General features: G+C 48.1%; 1 protein-coding gene across 1 annotated transcript in view; it reads right to left on the bottom strand.

Annotated features, from left to right (window-relative positions):
- Positions 1 to 530: 530 nt before the first annotated feature.
- LOC124025666 (dedicator of cytokinesis protein 1-like) overlaps positions 531 to 22,374 on the bottom strand; it is a gene marked incomplete at both ends in the record, with an annotated part of 64,588 nt that continues 42,744 nt past the window's right edge. The window contains 4 exons of the mRNA XM_046339003.1: positions 531 to 612; positions 1,784 to 1,925; positions 16,125 to 16,229; positions 18,843 to 18,932. Coding sequence (XP_046194959.1) covers positions 531 to 612; positions 1,784 to 1,925; positions 16,125 to 16,229; positions 18,843 to 18,932 — 419 coding nt within the window. The remainder of the gene's footprint in view (positions 613 to 1,783; positions 1,926 to 16,124; positions 16,230 to 18,842; positions 18,933 to 22,374) is intronic.

Here is a 22,374-nt window from a genome sequence, read left to right as displayed (position 1 = left end):
CAGGACTAATATAACAGGAGATACAGTACCTGACTCCATCTCATTTAGTTCAGGACTAATATAACAGGAGATACAGTACCTGACTCCATCTCATTTAGTTCAGGACTAATATAACAGGAGATACAGTACCTGTCTCCATCTCATTTAGTTCAGGACTAATATAACAGGAGATATAGTACCTGACTCCATCTCATTTAGTTCAGGACTAATATAACAGGAGATACAGTACTACTCAGAGAATGCAAAGGATGAAACTAAATATACATTTTCATCAAGTGGTAATATGCATTAATATGTCACTCAGATGGACTGTCGTCCTGACGTAACCCAGCCATACATGATGTAAACACTCCGTATGACAAGGAAGAAGTCAGACAGACAGACAGACAGACAGACAGACAGACAGACAGACAGACAGACAGACAGACAGACAGACAGACAGACAGACAGACAGACAGACAGACAGACAGACAGACAGACAGACAGACAGACAGACAGACAGACAGACAGACAGACAGACAGATACATACCTGACGATCTGCTCAGAGACGGGTTTGTTCTGGAACTTTGAAGGGAGTTCTAAAACCGGCTTGACGGTGAAACACTGGATGCCTTTTATCACAGCCGTTAACGGAAATATTAAACAGTGGAATATAAACGAACTGGTCACAATGAGTTCAACTAAAACAGAACACAACTGTAAAGTAGGAGATGCTCTACCATACTAACTAAAGTCATGCTTAGACCCTCCCAGTCTGATGAATGTGTTGGGGGTTAACGTGTGTAGATGGTGGAGGTGAAGCACTTTGTGAAGACTACTGATGTATGGGAAAAGGACTTTATAAATATAATTGATTGATTGATTGATTGACTGTCATCTCTGTGATAAGTATACACTGTCAGGGATAGTTCCTGATGTCTGTCTGATGTCTGTCGATCAACATTTTATTTTATCAAGCCCATTTTACAACAGCAGTGCTGTACAGAAACCTAAGACCCCCAGAGAGCAATGCAGAGGCAGAAGAACAGTGGCTAGGAAGACTCCCTAGAAAGGCCAGAACCTAGGAAGAAACCTAGAGAGGAACCAGGCTAGGAAGACTCCCTAGAAAGGCCAGAACCTAGGAAGAAACCTAGAGAGGAACCAGGCTAGGAAGACTCCTTAGAAAGGCCAGAACCTAGGAAGAAACCTAGAGAGGAACCAGGCTAGGAAAAACTCCCTAGAAAGGCCAGAACCTAGGAAGAAACCTAGAGAGGAACCAGGCTAGGAAAAACTCCCTAGAAAGGCCAGAACCTAGGAAGAAACCTAGAGAGGAACCAGGCTAGGAAGACTCCCTAGAAAGGCCAGAACCTAGGAAGAAACCTAGAGAGGAACCAGGCTAGGAAGACTCCCTAGAAAGGCCAGAACCTAGGAAGAAACCTAGAGAGGAACCAGGCTAGGAAAAACTCCCTAGAAAGGCCAGAACCTAGGAAGAAACCTAGAGAGGAACCAGGCTAGGAAGACTCCCTAGAAAGGCCAGAACCTAGGAAGAAACCTAGAGAGGAACCAGGCTAGGAAAAACTCCATAGAAAGGCCAGAACCTAGGAAGAAACCTAGAGAGGAACCAGGCTAGGAAAAACTCCCTAGAAAGGCCGGAACCTAGGAAGAAACCTAGAGAGGAACCAGGCTAGGAAAAACTCCCTAGAAAGGCCAGAACCTAGGAAGAAACCTAGAGAGGAACCAGGCTCCGATGGGTGGCCAGTCCTCTGCTGGCTGTCTTGACTGTTATCTCTGTGGTAAGGATACACTGTGAGGAAGAGGTCTTGATGTCCTCGCCGGGCGGCGTGGTCGTCTTCATCTTGTCCGCGTTGGGGAACTGGGTGAGCAGTCTGGCCTCAAAGTCCTCTCTCCTCTCGTACTCCTTCCCTCTATAGATGAACATCTTGTTCTGAGAGGGGAAAAACAGAGAGAACGTTGTGGTTTTTTTTTTACACCACTTCTGTCTGACCACCAGAAGATGCTTTGTGGCACAGTCGAAGCCACGCTGGGCTCCGGGGGGTGGGGTGAGGGTTCGCCACCGAGGCAGCTCAATTTCACCCTGCCATGCTTCACTACACTGGACTAGTGACGAACACAGATCACGCACACACACACACACACACACACACACACACACACACACACACACACACACACACACACACACACACACACACACACACACACACACACACACACACACACACACACACACACACACACACACACACACACTGCAGACACAGTGTGATATGGGGTTGAATGGGTGTTGGATCTTGTGTATTGTGTAAACCTGCATGACTTTATTACCAGTGAACTGGTGTGAAAACAGAGAAACAATAGGCTCAACAGGCTTTCAACCCTGTTCTGTTGTCAACAGGCTTTGAACCCTGTTCTGTTGTCAACAGGCTTTGAACCCTGTTCTGTTGTCAACAGGCTTTGAACCCTGTTCTGTTCTCAACAGGCTTTGAACCCTGTTCTGTTCTCAACAGGCTTTGAACCCTGTTCTGTTGTCAACAGGCTTTGAACCCTGTTCTGTTGTCAACAGGCTTTGAACCCTGTTCTGTTGTCAACAGGCTTTGAACCCTGTTCTGTTGTCAACAGGCTTTGAACCCTGTTCTGCTCCCAACAGACTTTGAACTTTGTTTTTCTCCCTAATTGTCACATACGCTGATGCTTTCTGCACATGAATTGCCATGGCGCAGAGAGACGAGAGATTGGACTTCGCTGAGTTCACTCCATTAGTCAGCACTATACAGCCTATTGGCTACTGTCTAAAACAGTAAGGATACAGCCTATTGGCTACTGTCTAAAACTGTAAGGGTTCAGCCTATTGGCTACTGTCTAAAACTGTAAGGGTTCAGCCTATTGGCTACTGTCTAAAACTGTAAGGGTTCAGCCTATTGGCTACTGTCTAAAACTGTAAGGGTTCAGCCTATTGGCTACTGTCTAAAACAGTAAGGATACAGCCTATTGGCTACTGTCTAAAACAGTAAGGATATACTATTGGCTACTGTCTAAAACTGTAAGGATATACTATTGGCTACTGTCTAAAACTGTCAGGGTACAGCCTATTGGCTACTGTCTAAAACTGTCAGGGTACAGCCTATTGGCTACTGTCTAAAACTGTCAGGGTACAGCCTATTGGCTACTGTCTATTGGCTACTGTCTATTGGCTACTGTCTAAAACTGTAAGGACACAGCCTATTGGCTACTGTCTATTGGCTACTATCTATTGGTTACTGTCTAAAACTGTAAGGACACAGCCTATTGGCTACTGTCTATTGGCTACTATCTATTGGTTACTGTCTAAAACTGTAAGGACACAGCCTCCAGTTTCCGCTTATAAGACCAGAAATTTGCTCAGTGCCCTCCAAAATAAGAGGGAACATTGAAGAAGGGCAAACTACACTGAACTAAAAATATCAACACATCATGTAAAGTGTTGGTCCCATGTTTCATGAGCTGAAACAAAAGATCCCAGAAATGTTTCATACGCACAAAAAGCTTATTTCTCTCAAATGTTGTGCACAATTTTGCTTACATTACATTTAGTGAGATTTTCCTTTGCCAAGATAATCCATCCACCTGACAGGTGTGGTATATCAAGAAGTTGATTAAACAGCATGATCATTACACAGGTGCACCTTGTGCTGGGGGCAATAAAAGGCCACTCTAAAATGTGCAATCTTGTCACACAACACAACGTCACAGATGTCTCATGTTTTGAGGAGCGTGCGATTGGCATGCTGACTGCAGGAATGTCCACCAGAGCTGTTTCCAGAGAATGCAATGTTCATTTCTCTACCATAAGCCGCCTTCAATGTCGTTTTAGAGAATTAGGCAATAAGTCCAACTGGGTTTAGAACCACAGACCACGTGTATGGTGTGGTGTGGGGCGAGCGGTTTGCTGATGTCAACGTCGTGAATAGTAAATATATGTAAGTAGTACTGAAGTCTTCTTTTCTTTTACTAGGTCCTGAGGCCCATTTGTTAAAGGTGTCTGTGACCAACAAAATACAGATCTGTATTCCCAGTCATGTGAAATCCATAGATTAGGACCGATTGTGTATGTTACCACGCAGTAATTTAAAAGAAAACTCAGTTTGGTGGAAACTCACTGCTGTTGGGAAAATGTGCATATTTTCTCTTTGAATATTCTATACTATAGAATCAGAAACACTGAGGTAAAACCAGGATATCGCTGGTCTATTTCATGTGAGACCTCAGATAGAGCTTCTATCACACACACACAAACATTCATTATTTAACTAGGCAAGTCAGTTAAGAACAAATTCTTATTGACCATGACGGTCGACCTACAGGGTCAGCCCCTGGAGACAATTAGGGTTAAGTGCCTTGCTCAAAGGACACGGACAGGTTTTTCAACTTGTCGGATTGGGTATTTGAACCAGCGGCCTTTCGGTTACTGGCCCAACGCTCTAATCGCTAGGCTACCTGCCGCCCCATTCTATCGGGGTGTGTGTGTGTTCCTCTCAATGTCATGGTGCTCATTACTCAGCTCCCAGAATGCACCATTCTGACAGAGAAAGGAAATCACAGTCTGTCACAGAGGAGGCGAAGAAGCAACAACAGAAAACAGTTCTCGTACTTCGGCTCGTCAATAATTCATTACTGTTTTTTTTGGTAAATGGAAAAACACAGTCGGCCAAGAAACTAGTGTCATGACGAAGTCAATAAAAAGCGGAATAGAAAATCAAACAGCATCTAGAATGAAATTCATAGATGATTTAAACATGCTGTCGGCAGAGGGGTTTATGGGAACATAAATGGAATCCAAATATCTCCAAATGCATGGTGGGAAAACGAATACAAAGTCTGTTTGTTAGCGATGGAGACTTAGGTTCAACACGATAAAACATACAGGAGATCAATCCACCATTTCAATCAACCATTTCAATCAACCAGATCAATCAACCATATCAATCAACCATTTCAATCAACCAGATCAATCAACCATATCAATCAACCATTTCAATCAACCAGATCAATCAACCATTTCAATCAACCATATCAATCAACCATTTCAATCAACCAGATCAATCAACCATATCAATCAACCATATCAATCAACCATATCAATCAACCATATCAATCAACCATTTCAATCAACCATTTCAATCAACCATATCAATCAACCATATCAATCAACCAGATCAATCAACCATATCAATCAACTAGATCAATCAACCAGATCAATCAACCATTTCAATCAACCATTTCAATCAACCATTTCAATCAACCATTTCAATCAACCATATCAATCAACCATTTCAATCAACCATTTCAATCAACCATATCAATCAACCATATCAATCAACCATATCAATCAACCATATCAATCAACCATTTCAATCAACCATATCAATCAACCAGATCAATCAACCATATCAATCAACCATTTCAATCAACCATATCAATCAACCAGATCAATCAACCATATCAATCAACCATTTCAATCAACCATTTCAATCAACCATTTCAATCAACCATATCAATCAACCATATCAATCAACCATGATCTTAGCAATGACCCATGAAAGTCAATGAGCCAAGAACGTAAAAGACACGACAAGGCTAAATCGGTGCTTACGCTGACAAGGCCGTCATCTTAGGTCACAGGAGTGTGTAGAAACTAACACACCGTTTGAAGGGGAGAGGACAAAACGTACCTGAAAATGTATGAGATGAGGAAACTTTGTTTGTTTGTCCCAGTCAGTAAACTCAGAAGCGTTTCCAGTGTCCCAAATGGCACCCTATTCCCTATGTAGTGCACTACTTTTGACTAGAGCCCTATTCCCTATGTAGTGCACTACTTTTGACTAGAGCCCTATGGAACCTGTTCAAAATTAGTGCCCTCTACAGGGAATACGGTACTGTTTGGGACAGAACCCACTGTACGTCTCAGAGAACTCGGTATGATAGGAACGTGACAGCTTATATTTTAAAGTGCTGGAACACAGTTTGATAAATATCTTCAGACAACTTTTGGAAAGCCTGAACACTTCCGTTGAGCCGCTGAGATAAACAGAAACACCGCAGCTTTACAGAAACAGACGGAACACAAGTCAGAGAAAGACGGAGGAATGAAGTACTTCATTTAATACCCCTGCTCTACCGATCGCTAGATACATTCAGTCTGACTTCCCAGAAGTCCTTTCTGTTGGTCCATTCAGTCTGACTTCCCAGAAGTCCTTTCTCCTGATCCATTCAGTCAGTCTGCCTTCCCAGAAGTCCTTTCTCCTGATCCATTCAGTCTGACTTCCCAGAAGTCCCTTCTCCTGATCCATTCAGTCAGACTGCCTTCCCAGAAGTCCTTTCTCCTCATCCATTCAGTCAGACTGCCTTCCCAGAAGTCCTTTCTCCTCATCCATTCAGTCAGACTGCCTTCCCAGAAGTCCTTTCTCCTGATCCATTCAGTCAGACTGCCTTCCCAGAAGTCCTTTCTCCTGATCCATTCAGTCAGACTGCCTTCCCAGAAGTCCTTTCTGTTGGTCCATTCAGTCAGACTGCCTTCCCAGAAGTCCCTTCTCCTGATCCATTCAGTCAGACTGCCTTCCCAGAAGTCCTTTCTCCTCATCCATTCAGTCAGTCTGCCTTCCCAGAAGTCCTTTCTGTTGGTCCATTCAGTCAGACTGCCTTCCCAGAAGTCCTTTCTGTTGGTCCATTCAGTCAGACTGCCTTCCCAGAAGTCCCTTCTCCTGATCCATTCAGTCAGACTGCCTTCCCAGAAGTCCCTTCTCCTGATCCATTCAGTCAGACTGCCTTCCCAGAAGTCCTTTCTCCTCATCCATTCAGTCAGACTGCCTTCCCAGAAGTCCTTTCTCCTCATCCATTCAGTCAGACTGCCTTCCCAGAAGTCCTTTCTCCTCATCCATTCAGTCAGACTGCCTTCCCAGAAGTCCTTTCTCCTCATCCATTCAGTCAGACTGCCTTCCCAGAAGTCCTTTCTCCTGATCCATTCAGTCAGTCTGCCTTCCCAGAAGTCCTTTCTCCTCATCCATTCAGTCAGTCTGCCTTCCCAGAAGTCCTTTCTGTTGGTCCATTCAGTCAGACTGCCTTCCCAGAAGTCCTTTCTCCTCATCCATTCAGTCAGACTGCCTTCCCAGAAGTCCTTTCTCCTCATCCATTCAGTCAGACTGCCTTCCCAGAAGTCCTTTCTCCTCATCCATTCAGTCAGACTGCCTTCCCAGAAGTCCTTTCTCCTCATCCATTCAGTCAGACTGCCTTCCCAGAAGTCCTTTCTGTTGGTCCATTCAGTCAGACTGCCTTCCCAGAAGTCCTTTCTCCTGATCCATTCAGTCAGTCTGCCTTCCCAGAAGTCCTTTCTCCTCATCCATTCAGTCAGTCTGCCTTCCCAGAAGTCCTTTCTCCTCATCCATTCAGTCAGTCTGCCTTCCCAGAAGTCCTTTCTGTTGGTCCATTCAGTCTGCCTTCCCAGAAGTCCTTTCTGTTGGTCCATTCAGTCAGTCTGCCTTCCCAGAAGTCCTTTCTCCTCATCCATTAATCAGCGATTGGCTCGTCTCTAACCAATCAGAGTATCAAAGCCAATGACGATTTCCCAGAAATGCCGCTTTTCCCACGTGCGAATGTGTTCAGTTTTTTTTTTAAATAAGAGAATATCCTAATGCCTTCCACATTAGATACAAATGCATCATAATCAGCTGAATTAAGCAGCAATGATTACAATGTGTTCTTAAGGAAGGAGAGAAGCAAAGTGCCTTCATTGGATGCAATGATATCTTTAATATAATTGACCTCCCCCCTACCCCCCCCCAGAGGCAGGGAGATACTGACATACAAACAGCAACATGAAGACACTAAGAAAACCACTGCAAACACAATGTATCTCAATTAGCCTAAGATAAATACTTCCCTAACGACTCGTGCAGAGAGCCCAGGATTGATATTACATTAAGTGTTCATTATTTTATCATTTGATATAATATGGATTCTGAATGAAGTCCACACTTCTTCACACTCAAGCGCATTCCACATTTCACCCTTTCCCCTATGTAGTGCACTACTTTTGAAGGCTCTGGTCATAAGTAGTGCACTACTTTTGAAGGCTCTGGTCATAAGTAGTGCACTACTTTTGAAGGCTCTGGTCATAAGTAGGGCACTACTTTTGAAGGCTCTGGTCATAAGTAGGGCACTACTTTTGAAGTCTCTGGTTTTAAGTAGTGCACTACTTTTGAAGGCTCTGGTCATAAGTAGGGCACTACTTTTGAAGGCTCTGGTCATAAGTAGTGCACTACTTTTGAAGGCTCTGGTCATAAGTAGTGCACTACTTTTGAAGGCTCTGGTCATAAGTAGGGCACTACTTTTGAAGGCTCTGGTCATAAGTAGTGCACTACTTTTGAAGGCTCTGGTCATAAGTAGTGCACTACTTTTGAAGGCTCTGGTCATAAGTAGTGCACTACTTTTGAAGGCTCTGGTCATAAGTAGGGCACTACTTTTGAAGGCTCTGGTCACTATTTATACATATTTTTTATTTAACCTTTATTTAGCTAGGAAAGTCAGTTAATAAGAACAAATTCTTATCTACAATGATGGCGTAGGAACAGGGGGCAGAACGACAGATTTTTACCTTGTGAGCTCAGGGATTAGATATTGCAACCTTTCGGTTACAAGTCCAACGCTCTAACCACTAGGCTACCTGCCTCTAACCACTAGGCTACCTACCTCTAACTAGGGACAAAGACTATCATCCCTAGTCCAATAGGACAGTGAGAGGAATAAAGACTATCATCCCTAGTCCAATAGGACAGTGAGAGGAATAAAGACTATCATCCCTAATCCAATAGGACAGTGAGAGGAATAAATACTATCATCCCTAATCCAATAGGACAGTGAGAGGAATAAAGACTATCATCCCTAGTCCAATAGGACAGTGAGAGGAATAAAGACTATCATCCCTAATCCAATAGGACAGTGAGAGGAATAAAGACTATCATCCCTAATCCAATAGGACAGTGAGAGGAATAAAGACTATCATCCCTAGTCCAATAGGACAGTGAGAGTGGTAATGGCGACCATCCCAAGTCCAATAGGACGACAGTGAGCGAGGATAAAGACTATCATCCCTAGTCCAATAGGACAGTGAGAGGGATAAAGACTATCATCCCTAGTCCAATTGGACAGTCAGTGAGAGGGATAAAGACTATCATCCCTAGTCCAATAGGACAGTGAGAGGGGTAACGGCTATCATCCCCAGTCCAACAGGACAGTGAGATGGATAAAGACTATCATCCCTAGTCCAATAGGACAGTGAGAGGGGTAACGGCGATCATCCCAAGTCCAATAGGACGACAGTGAGCGAGGATAAAGACTATCATCCCTAGTCCAATAGGACAGCGAGAGGGATAAAGACTATCATCCCTAGTCCAATAGGACAGTCAGTGAGAGGGATAAAGACTATCATCCCTAGTCCAATAGGACAGTGAGAGGGATAAAGACTATCATCCCTAGTCCAATAGGACAGGGAGCGAGGATAAAGACTATCATCCCTAATCCAATAGGACAGTGAGCGAGGATAAAGACTATCATCCCTAGTCCAATAGGACAGTGAGAGGGATAAAGACTATCATCCCAAGTCCAATAGGACAGTCAGTGAGGTAACGGCTATCATCCCTAGTCCAATAGGACAGTCAGTGAGGTAACGGCTATCATCCCTAGTCCAATAGGACAGTCAGTGAGGTAACGTCTATCTGGTGCAGAACATCAGTGATTTACAGGAGAACAGTAGAGACCAGGGCACAAAACACTAACCCACTTTAGCTGGCAATAATAATCTAGTTTAGTTAATGTTGTTGTGCAGCTATTAAGGTAAAAACACTCTCTCCAGCCCTTACAAGATTAATGCTCCGTGGTAAATTGGCATTTTATTCGAGGGGGAAAGAACATTGTCCCCTTTAAAAACTGCACAGCATATTCCCGTGTCCCAAATCACAGCCTGTTTCCCCACGTAGTGCACTACTTTTGAATAAGCCTATTGGGGTTCTGGTCAAAAATAAGTGCACTATATAGTGAATAGGCTTCCATTTGGGACACAGCCTTTGTTCCAGTATCTGATCGGTAATGATAACTTCTGGGCTGATACTAATAAGCTGAGGTTTTCATCTCACTGAATTAGATATGAGAAGTCATTTATTTATTACGACCCCCCCCCCTTTCTCAAACAGGAAGTAAAGCATCTTTAGCTCCAAGAAGGTAGTCTACAGTAGACAGGATGTAGAGAAGTCTGTGAGGTAGTCTACAGTAGACAGGATGTAGAGAAGTCTATGAGGTAGTCTACTGTAGACCGGCTGTAGAGAAGTCTGTGAGGTAGTCTACAGTAGACAGGATGTAGAGAGAAGTCTATGAGGTAGTTTACAGTAGACAGGATGTAGAGAAGTCTATGAGGTAGTTTACAGTAGACAGGATGTAGAGAAGTCTGTGAGGTAGTCTACAGTAGACAGGATGTAGAGAAGTCTATGAGGTAGTTTACAGTAGACAGGATGTAGAGAAGTCTATGAGGTAGTTTACAGTAGACTGGCTGTAGAGAAGTCTGTGAGGTAGTTTACAGTAGACAGGATGTAGAGAAGTCTATGAGGTAGTCTACAGTAGACAGGATGTAGAGAAGTCTATGAGGTAGTCTACAGTAGACAGGATATAGAAAAGTCTATGAGGTAGTCTACAGTAGACCGGCTGTAGAGAAGACTATGAGGTAGTCTACAGTAGACAGGATGTAGAGAAGTCTATGAGGTAGTTTACAGTAGACAGGATGTAGAGAAGTCTATGAGGTAGTTTACAGTAGACCGGCTGTAGAGAAGACTATGAGGTAGTCTACAGTAGACAGGATGTAGAGAAGTCTGTGAGGTAGTCTACAGTAGACCGGCTGTAGAGAAGTCTATGAGGTAGTCTACAGTAGACAGGATATAGAGAAGTCTATGAGGTAGTCTACAGTAGACAGGTGCTGGTCATAGACAACCTACCCCAGACACACATCACTCTCTCTGTCCCCCAGACACACATCACTCTCTCTGTCCCCCTAACAGACACACATCACTCTCTCTGTCCCCCTAACAGACACACATCACTCTCTCTGTCCCCCTAACAGACACACATCACTCTCTCTGTCCTCCAGACACACATCACTCTCTCTGTCCTCCAGACACACATCACTCTCTCTGTCCTCCTAACAGACACACATCACTCTCTCTGTTTTCCAGACACACATCACTCTCTCTGTCCCCCAGACACACATCACTACCTCTGTCCTCCTCCAGACACACATCACTCTCTCTGTCCTCCTAACAGACACACATCACTCTCTCTGTCCTCCTAACAGACACACATCACTCTCTCTGTCCCCCAGACACACATCACTCTCTCTGTCCTCCAGACACACATCACTCTCTCTGTCCTCCAGACACACATCACTCTCTCTGTCCTCCAGACACACATCACTCTCTCTGTCCTCCAGACACACACCACTCTCTCTGTCCCCCAGACACACATCACTCTCTCTGTCCTCCAGACACACATCACTCTCTCTGTCCTCCTAACAGACACACATCACTCTCTCTGTCCTCCTAACAGACACACATCACTCTCTCTGTCCTCCAGACACACATCACTCTCTCTGTCCTCCTAACAGACACACATCACTCTCTCTGTCCTCCTAACAGACACACATCACTCTCTCTGTCCTCCTAACAGACACACATCACTCTCTCTGTCCTCCTCCAGACACACATCACTCTCTCTGTCCTCCTCCAGACACACATCACTCTCTCTGTCCTCCTAACAGACACACATCACTCTCTCTGTCCTCCTAACAGACACACATCACTCTCTCTGTCCCCCAGACACACATCACTCTCTCTGTCCTCCAGACACACATCACTCTCTCTGTCCTCCAGACACACATCACTCTCTCTGTCTTCCAGACACACATCACTCTCTCTGTCCTCCAGACACACATCACTCTCTCTGTCCTCCTAACAGACACACATCACTCTCTCTGTCCCCCAGACACACATCACTACCTCTGTCCTCCTCCAGACACACATCACTCTCCCTGTCCTCCTAACAGACACACATCACTCTCTCTGTCCTCCTAACAGACACACATCACTCTCTCTGTCCTCCTAACAGACACACATCACTCTCTCTGTCCCCCAGACACACATCACTCTCTCTGTCCTCCTCCAGACACACATCACTCTCTCTGTCCTCCAGACACACATCACTCTCTCTGTCCTCCAGACACACATCACTCTCTCTGTCCTCCAGACACACATCACTCTCTCTGTCCTCCAGACACACATCACTCTCTCTGTCCTCCAGACACACATCACTCTCTCTGTCCTCCAGACACACATCACTCTCTCTGTCCTCCTAACAGACACACATCAATCACTCTCTCTGTCCTCCTAACAGACACACATCACTCTCTCTGTCCCCCAGACACACATCACTCTCTCTGTCCTCCTAACAGACACACATCACTCTCTCTGTCCTCCTCCAGACACACATCACTCTCTCTGTCCTCCTCCAGACACACATCACTCTCTCTGTCCTCCTAACAGACACACATCACTCTCTCTGTCCCCCAGACACACATCACTCTCTCTGTCCTCCAGACACACATCACTCTCTCTGTCCTCCTAACAGACACACATCACTCTCTCTGTCCTCCTAACAGACACACATCACTCTCTCTTTCCCCCAGACACACATCACTCTCTCTGTCCTCCAGACACACATCACTCTCTCTGTCCTCCAGACACACATCACTCTCTCTGTCCCCCAGACACACATCACTCTATCTGTCCCCCAGACACACATCACTCTATCTGTCCTCCTAACAGACAAACATCACTCTCTCTGTCCCCCAGAAAGCTGATAACAGAATCAAAGAGAGGACTGAGTATAGATGGACCCTATAAAGGCCTTTTAGACAGCCAGACAGACAAAGGCAGCACCTGGCTGTTCAATCTGTAATGGATGCTGTGCCCTGCTAGAGGAGGAAGGGGTTTAGAGGGGAGCCTTGTGAAAACGGTCTTCAACAGCCCTAATGGAATGATCAGACGAGGCCTCTTCCTTAAAGGAGCATCTTTACAGATGTTCTGGAAAGAGGACGACGTCGTGACAAAACAGTGAAGTCTTTCCCGCGCGGGAGAGGTCGAACACGACCGAAATCATTAACACGCCTTGGGGAAAAGAGAGAGAATGGGGATCCATAATAAACCCCAGGAAGAGTAGCTGCTGCCTTGACAGGAACTAATGGGGATCCATAATAAACCCCAGGAAGAGTAGCTGCTGCCTTGACAGGAACTAATGGGGATCCATAATAAACCCCAGGAAGAGTAGCTGCTGCCTTGACAGGAACTAATGGGGATCCATAATAAACCCCAGGAAGAGTAGCTGCTGCCTTGACAGGAACTAATGGGGATCCATAATAAACCCCAGGAAGAGTAGCTGCTGCCTTGGCAGGAACTAATGGGGATCCATAATAAACCCCAGGAAGAGTAGCTGCTGCCTTGGCAGGAACTAATGGGGATCCATAATAAACCCCAGGAAGAGTAGCTGCTGCCTTGACAGGAACTAATGGGGATCCATAATAAACCCCAGGAAGAGTAGCTGCTGCCTTGACAGGAACTAATGGGGATCCATAATAAATATAAATACGTATTGAGAGAGAGACATAGAGACAGAGGGAAGAGAAGAGAGAGAGACAGAGGGAAGAGAAGAGAGAGAGACAGAGGGAAGAGAATAGGGGAGGAGAGGCGAGAGAGAGAGAGAGGGGGGAAGGAGAGGAGAGAGAGACAGAGGGAAGAGAATAGGGGAGGAGAGGCGAGAGAGAGAGAGAGGGGGGAGAGGAGAGAGAGAGAGAGGGGGAGAGAGAGAGAGAGAGAGACAGAGGAAGAGAATAGGGGAGGAGAGGCGAGAGAGAGAGAGAGCAAGAGGGGGGAGAGGCGAGAGAGAGAGAGAGAGGGGGGGGAGGAGAGGAGAGAGAGAGACAGAGACAAGAGAATAGGGGAGGAGAGGCGAGAGAGAGAGAGAGGTGGGAGGAGAGGAGAGAGAGAGAGAGAGGGGGAGGAGAGGAGAGAGAGAGAGACAGAGGGAAGAGAATAGGGGAGGAGAGGCGAGAGAGACAGAGACAGAGACAGAGAGAGAGAGAGAGAGAGAGAGAGAGAGAGAGAGAGAGAGAGAGAGAGGGGGGGAGGAGAGGAGAGAGAGACATAGAGACAGAGGGAAGAGAAGAGGGGAGGAGAGGCGAGAGAGAGAGAGAGGGGGGGAGGGAGAGGAGAGAGAGAGAGAGAGAGAGAGAGAGAGAGAGAGAGAGAGAGAGTCACCCTCTGAGGGGAATGCTTGATGGGAAAACCCTCGTCTATTAACAGAAGTGTAAGAGGCTCCAGCTCATTGCTATGTAGCGTGATTACACACTTCTATTTAACAGAACATTCTCACAGTCCAAATATAATATCCTCTCTCCACGTCTTTCTCGCTCTCAGAGTGCAGCCTTACAGCCTGTTGGAAGTCTCCCCTCCTCTCCTCTCCTCTCCTCTCCTCTCCTCTCCTCTCCTCTCCTCTCCTCTCCTCTCCTCTCCTCTCCTCTCCTCTCCTCTCCTCTCCTCTCCTCTCCTCTCCTCTCCTCTCAACACTTAAAAGTCTTCTTGAAATTCAGGGAGAAAAACCAAAAGATAACACCACACCACAGAGTGAGAGGTTTTAATATGAGGCAGGGGACTCTACTGGCCGAGGCAGGGGACTCTACTGGCCGAGGCAGGGGACTCTACTGGCCGAGGCAGGGGACTCTACTGGCCGAGGCAGGGGACTCTACTGGCCGAGGCAGGGGACTCTACTGGCCGAGGCAGGGGACTCTACTGGCCGAGGCAGGGGACTCTACTGGCTGAGGTAATGTATGAAGGCTGAGGCAGAGGACTCTACTGGCCGAGGCAGGGGACTCTACTGGCCGAGGCAGGGGACTCTACTGGCCGAGGCAGGGGACTCTACTGGCCGAGGCAGGGGACTCTACTGGCCGAGGCAGGGGACTCTACTGGCCGAGGCAGGGGACTCTACTGGCCGAGGCAGGGGACTCTACTGGCCGAGGCAGGGGACTCTACTGGCCGAGGCAGGGGACTCTACTGGCCGAGGCAGGGGACTCTACTGGCCGAGGCAGGGGACTCTACTGGCCGAGGCAGGGGACTCTACTGGCCGAGGCAGGGGACTCTACTGGCCGAGGCAGGGGACTCTACTGGCCGAGGCAGGGGACTCTACTGGCCGAGGCAGGGGACTCTACTGGCCGAGGCAGGGGACTCTACTGGCCGAGGCAGGGGACTCTACTGGCCGAGGCAGGGGACTCTACTGGCCGAGGCAGGGGACTCTACTGGCCGAGGCAGGGGACTCTACTGGCCGAGGCAGGGGACTCTACTGGCCGAGGCAGGGGACTCTACTGGCCGAGGCAGGGGACTCTACTGGCCGAGGCAGGAGGTCTACTGGCCGAGGCAGGGGACTCTACTGGCCGAGGCAGGGGACTCTACTGGCCGAGGCAGGGGACTCTACTGGCCGAGGCAGGGGACTCTACTGGCCGAGGCAGGGGACTCTACTGGCCGAGGCAGGGGACTCTACTGGCCGAGGCAGGGGACTCTACTGGCCGAGGCAGGGGACTCTACTGGCCGAGGCAGGGGACTCTACTGGCCGAGGCAGGGGGACTCTACTGGCCGAGGCAGGGGACTCTACTGGCCGAGGCAGGGGACTCTACTGGCCGAGGCAGGGGACTCTACTGGCCGAGGCAGGGGACTCTACTGGCCGAGGCAGGGGACTCTACTGGCCGAGGCAGGGGACTCTACTGGCCGAGGCAGGGGACTCTACTGGCCGAGGCAGGGGACTCTACTGGCTGAGGTAATGTATTGAATGTTGAGGCAGGGGACTCTACTGGCTGAGGCAGGGGACTCTACTGGCTGAGGTAATGTATTGAATGTTGAGGCAGGGGACTCTACTGTTTACTCTCTCAACAGATGGCTGCAGAACTATGGACTGTGTGTGTGTGTGTGTGTTGCTGAGCCTGTGTGTGTAGGACCCAGGTACTACTTACCCTGAGGAAGGAAGGGAAGCCCACTCCATAGTATCCCACAGCGAAGTAGTCTGGCTTGGGCCGGATCACCTTCACAATGTTCTCGTAGAACTGAGCCTGTTTCCTCTGTAACAGGAAGTAACGTTCAGGAAGACTTAATGTACTGGATGCAGAATACCATGTGTACACACACACACACGCACGCACGCACGCACGCACGCACGCACGCACTCACACACTCACCCACCCACCCACCCACCCACACCCACCCACACACACACACACACACACACACACACTGAAAGCACCCATGTCAAGGTGCTGTCCATATGATAATACATAGAGTTCTATACCAGTAAAATATACCACGTCTCCAACAACAAGATGACAGTTTCTATACCAGAAGAATATACCACGTCTCCTACAACAAGAGGACAGTTTCTATACCAGTAGAATATACCACGTGTCCTACAACAAGAGGACAGTTTCTATACCAGTAGAATATACCACGTGTCCTACAACAAGAGGACAGTTTCTATACAGGTAGAATATACCATGTCTCCTACAACAAGAGGACAGTTTCTATACAGGTAGAATATACCATGTCTCCTACAACAAGAGGACAGTTTCTATACCAGTAGAATATACCACGTCTCCTACAACAAGAGGACAGTTTCTATACCAGTAGAATATACCACGTCTCCTACAACAAGAGGACAGTTTCTATACCAGTAGAATATACCACGTCTCCTACAACAAGAGGACAGTTTCTATAACAGTAGAATATACCACGTCTCCTACAACAAGAGGACAGTTTCTATACCAGTAGAATATACCACGTCTCCTACAACAAGATGACAGTTTCTATACCAGTAGAATATACCACGTCACGTCTCCTACAACAAGATGACAGTTTCTATACCAGTAGAATATACCATGTCTCCTACAAGAGGACAGTTTCTATACCAGTAGAATATACCATGTCTCCTACAACAAGAGGACAGTTTCTATACCAGTAGAATATACCACGTCACGTCTCCTACAACAAGATGACAGTTTCTATACCAGTAGAATATACCATGTCTCCTACAAGAGGACAGTTTCTATACCAGTAGAATATACCATGTCTCCTACAACAAGAGGACAGTTTCTATACCAGTAGAATATACCATGTCTCCTACAAGAGGACAGTTTCTATACCAGTAGAATATACCATGTCTCCTACAACAAGAGGACAGTTTCTATACCAGTAGAATATACCACGTCTCCTACAACAAGAGGACAGTTTCTATACCAGTAGAATATACCACGTCTCCTACAACAAGAGGACAGTTTCTATACCAGTAGAATATACCAGGTCTCCTACAACAAGAGGACAGTTTCTATACCAGTAGAATATACCACGTCTCCTACAACAAGAGGACAGTTTCTATACCAGTAGAATATACCACGTCTCCTACAACAAGAGGACAGTTTCTATACCAGTAGAATATACCACGTCTCCTACAACAAGAGGACAGTTTCTATACCAGTAGAATATACCACGTCTCCTACAACAAGAGGACAGTTTCTATACCAGTAGAATATACCAGGTCTTCTACAACAAGAGGACAGTTTCTATACCAGTAGAATATACCACGTCTCCTACAACAAGAGGACAGTTTCTATACCAGTAGAATATACCACGTCTCCTACAACAAGAGGACAGTTTCTATACCAGTAGAATATACCACGTCTCCTACAACAAGATGACAGTTTCTATACCAGTAGAATATACCACGTCTCCTACAACAAGAGGGCAGTTTCTATACCAGTAGAATATACCACGTGTCCTACAACAAGATGACAGTTTCTATACCAGTAGAATATACCACGTCTCCTACAACAAGAGGACAGTTTCTATACCAGTAGAATATACCACGTCTCCTACAACAAGAGGACAGTTTCTATACCAGTAGAATATACCACGTCTCCTACAACAAGAGGACAGTTTCTATACCAGTAGAATATACCACGTCTCCTACAACAAGAGGACAGTTTCTATAACAGTAGAATATACCACGTCTCCTACAACAAGATGACAGTTTCTATACCAGTAGAATATACCACGTCACGTCTCCTACAACAAGATGACAGTTTCTATACCAGTAGAATATACCACGTCTCCTACAACAAGAGGACAGTTTCTATACAGGTAGAATATACCACGTCTCCTACAACAAGAGGACAGTTTCTATACCAGTAGAATATACCACATCTCCTACAACAAGAGGACAGTTTCTATACAGGTAGAATATACCACGTCTCCAACAACAAGAGGACAGTTTCTATACCAGTAGAATATACCACGTCTCCTACAACAAGATGACAGTTTCTATACCAGTAGAATATACCACGTCTCCTACAACAAGATGACAGTTTCTATACCAGTAGAATATACCACGTCTCCTACAGCAAGAAGACAGTTTCTATACCAGTAGAATATACCACGTCTCCTACAACAAGATGACAGTTTCTTTACCAGGTCTCCTACAACAAGATGACAGTTTCTATACCAGGTCTCCTACAACAAGAGGACAGTTTCTATACCAGGTCTCCTACAACAAGAGGACAGTTTCTATACCAGGTCTCCTACAACAAGAGGGCAGTTTCTATACCAGAAGAATATACCAGGTCTCCTACAACAAGAGGACAGTTTCTATACCAGTAGAATATACCACGTGATTAGATTGAACTTACCAAGGAGGCACTGAGCTGCTCAAAGTCAAACATCTCATTCTCATACTGGTCTGCCAGCTCCTTTCCTAGTACGATGGCTTCCTCCCACATCTACACACACACACACACACACACACACACACACACACACACACACACACACACACACACACACACACACACACACACACACACACACACACACACACACACACACACACACACACACACACACAGACAGAGAGAGAGAGAGAGAGAGACACACACAGAGACACACACATACACAGGATATGAGAGAACAGTCATATATATTAGTCATTGCATTTAGCTGCCTGCCTACTCCTCCCTCCCCTCCCTCTCTCTCCCCCACCCCACCCCTCTCTCTCCCACCTCATCCCCTCCTCCCTCTCGCTCTCCAACCTCCCCATCTTCAGTAGTATCGGGGAGGTCTTCCTGACTAAAGCCCCTGCGGTACCTTGCTCTGCTGAAGATGGGACAGACAGACAGATATTTCTCCAGATTGAGTCATCTGAGAATGGTCTGCTCCTCCTGTTTTTACAGAATGGCATCATGCAGGCACATTATCTACTGTCTGTCTGTCTGTCTTTCTTGTGGCTTATGGTGATACTGGGGTGGCAGGAAAGGAGGGGATGTAGAGGAGGATGGGATGGAGGGAGAGAAGATGGGGGGAGAGAGGAGGATGGGATGGAGGGAGAGAAGAAGGAAGGAGAGAGGAGGATGGGATGGAGGGAGAGAGGAGGATGGGATGGAGGGAGAGAAGATGAGGGAGAGAGGAGGATGGGATGGAGGGAGAGAAGATGAGGGAGAGAGGAGAATGGGATGGAGGGAGGAGGGAGAGAGGAGGATGGGATGGAGGGAGGAGGGAGAGAGGATGATGGGATGGAGGGAGAGAAGATGGAGGGAGAGAGGAGGATGGGATGGAGGGAGAGAAGATGAGGGAGAGAGGAGGATGGGATGGAGGGAGAGAAGATGAGGGAGAGAGGAGGATGGGATGGAGGGAGGAGTGAGAGAGGAGGATGGGATGGAGGGAGGAGGGAGAGAGGAGGATGGGATGGAGGGAGGAGGGAGAGAGGAGGATGGGATGGAGGGAGAGAAGATGAGGGAGAGAGGAGGATGGGATGGAGGGAGAGAAGATGAGGGAGAGAGGAGGATGGGATGGAGGGAGAGAAGATGAGGGAGAGAGGAGGATGGGATGGAGGGAGGAGGGAGAGAGGAGGATGGGATGGAGGGAGGAGGGAGAGAGGAGGATGGGATGGAGGGAGGAGGGAGAGAGGAGGATGGGATGGAGGGAGAGAAGATGAGGGAGAGAGGAGGATGGGATGGAGGGAGAGAAGATGGAGGGAGAGAGGAGGATGGGATGGAGGGAGAGAAGATGAGGGAGAGAGGAGGATGGGATGGAGGGAGGAGGGAGAGAGGAGGATGGGATGGAGGGAGGAGGGAGAGAGGGGGATGGGATGGAGGGAGAGAAGATGGAGGGAGAGGGGAGGATGGAGGGGGAGAGAGAGGAGGATAGGATGGAGGGAGAGAGGAGGATGGGAGGGAGGGAGGGGGGAGAGAGAGGAGGATGGAGGGAGGAGTAGGAGGATGGGATGGAGGGAGAGAGGAGGATGGGATGGAGGGAGAGAAGATGAGGGAGAGAGGAGGATGGGATGGAGGGAGAGAAGATGAGGGAGGGAGGAGGATGGGATGGAGGGAGGAGGGAGAGAGGAGGATGGGATGGAGGGAGGAGGGAGAGAGGATGATGGGATGGAGGGAGAGAAGATGGAGGGAGAGAGGAGGATGGGATGGAGGGAGAGAAGATGAGGGAGAGAGGAGGATGGGATGGAGGGAGAGAAGATGAGGGAGAGAGGAGGATGGGATGGAGGGAGGAGTGAGAGAGGAGGATGGGATGGAGGGAGGAGGGAGAGAGGAGGATGGGATGGAGGGAGGAGGGAGAGAGGAGGATGGGATGGAGGGAGAGAAGATGGAGGGAGAGAGGAGGATGGGATGGAGGGAGAGAAGATGAGGGAGAGAGGAGGGAGAGAGGAGGATGGGATGGAGGGAGGAGGGAGAGAGGGGGATGGGATGGAGGGAGGAGGGAGAGAGGAGGATGGGATGGAGGGAGAGAAGATGAGGGAGAGAGGAGGATGGGATGGAGGGAGAGAAGATGGAGGGAGAGAGGAGGATGGGATGGAGGGAGGAGGGAGAGAGGAGGATGGGATGGAGGGAGAGAAGATGAGGGAGAGAGGAGGATGGGATGGAGGGAGAGAAGATGGAGGGAGAGAGGAGGATGGGATGGAGGGAGAGAAGATGAGGGAGAGAGGAGGATGGGATGGAGGGAGGAGGGAGAGAGGAGGATGGGATGGAGGTAGGAGGGAGAGAGGAGGATGGGATGGAGGGAGGAGGGAGAGAGGAGGATGGGATGGAGGGAGAGAAGATGAGGGAGAGAGGAGGATGGGATGGAGGGAGAGAAGATGGAGGGAGAGAGGAGGATGGGATGGAGGGAGAGAAGATGAGGGAGAGAGGAGGATGGGATGGAGGGAGGAGGGAGAGAGGAGGATGGGATGGAGGGAGGAGGGAGAGAGGGGGATGGGATGGAGGGAGAGAAGATGGAGGGAGAGGGGAGGATGGAGGGGGAGAGAGAGGAGGATAGGATGGAGGGAGAGAGGAGGATGGGAGGGAGGGAGGGGGGAGAGAGAGGAGGATGGAGGGAGGAGTAGGAGGATGGAGGGAGGAGAGAGGAGGATGGAGGAAGGAAGATGGGAGGGAGAGGAGGATGGGAGAGAGGAGGATGGGGGAGAGGAGGATGGGAGAGAGTAGGATGGGAGGGAGAGGAGGATGGGAGAGAGGAGGATGGGAGGGAGAGTGAGAGAAGAAGGGAAGGCGGTTGGTGGGGCAAGGAGGAGAGAGAGAGAGAGAGAGGGCCAACAGAGGGCTTCCAGAGGAGGGCCAATAGAGGGCTTCCAGAGGAGGGCCAATAGAGGGCTTATAGAGGAGGGCCAATAGAGAGCTTCCAGAGGAGGGCCAATAGAGGGCTTCCAGAGGAGGGCCAATAGAGGAGGGCCAATAGAGGGCTTATAGAGGCGGGCCAATAAAGGGCTTCCAGAGGAGGGCCAATAGAGGGCTTCCAGAGGGTGGCCAATAAAGGGCTTCCAGAGGAGGGCCAATAAAGGGCTTCCAGAGGAGGGCCAATAGAGAGCTTCCAGAGGAGGGCCAATAGAGGGCTTATAGAGGAGGGCCAATAGAGGGCTTCCAGAGGAGGGCCAATAGAGGGCTTCCAGAGGAGGGCCAATAGAGGGCTTCCAGAGGAGGGCCAATAGAGGGCTTCCAGAGGAGGGCCAATAGAGAGCTTCCAGAGGAGGGCCAATAGAGGGCTTCCAGAGGAGGGCCAATAGAGGGCTTCCAGAGGAGGGCCAATAGAGGGCTTCCAGAGGAGGGCCAATAGAGGGCTTCCAGAGGAGGGCCAATAGAGAGCTTCCAGAGGAGGGCCAATAGAGGAGGGCCAATAGAGGGCTTATAGAGGAGGGCCAATAGAGGGCTTATAGAGGAGGGC

The sequence above is a fragment of the Oncorhynchus gorbuscha genome, unplaced genomic scaffold, assembly GCF_021184085.1.
Source record: "Oncorhynchus gorbuscha isolate QuinsamMale2020 ecotype Even-year unplaced genomic scaffold, OgorEven_v1.0 Un_scaffold_2333, whole genome shotgun sequence".
Lineage (NCBI taxonomy): Eukaryota > Metazoa > Chordata > Actinopteri > Salmoniformes > Salmonidae > Oncorhynchus > Oncorhynchus gorbuscha.
This window is presented reverse-complemented; position numbering and strand designations above follow the sequence as displayed.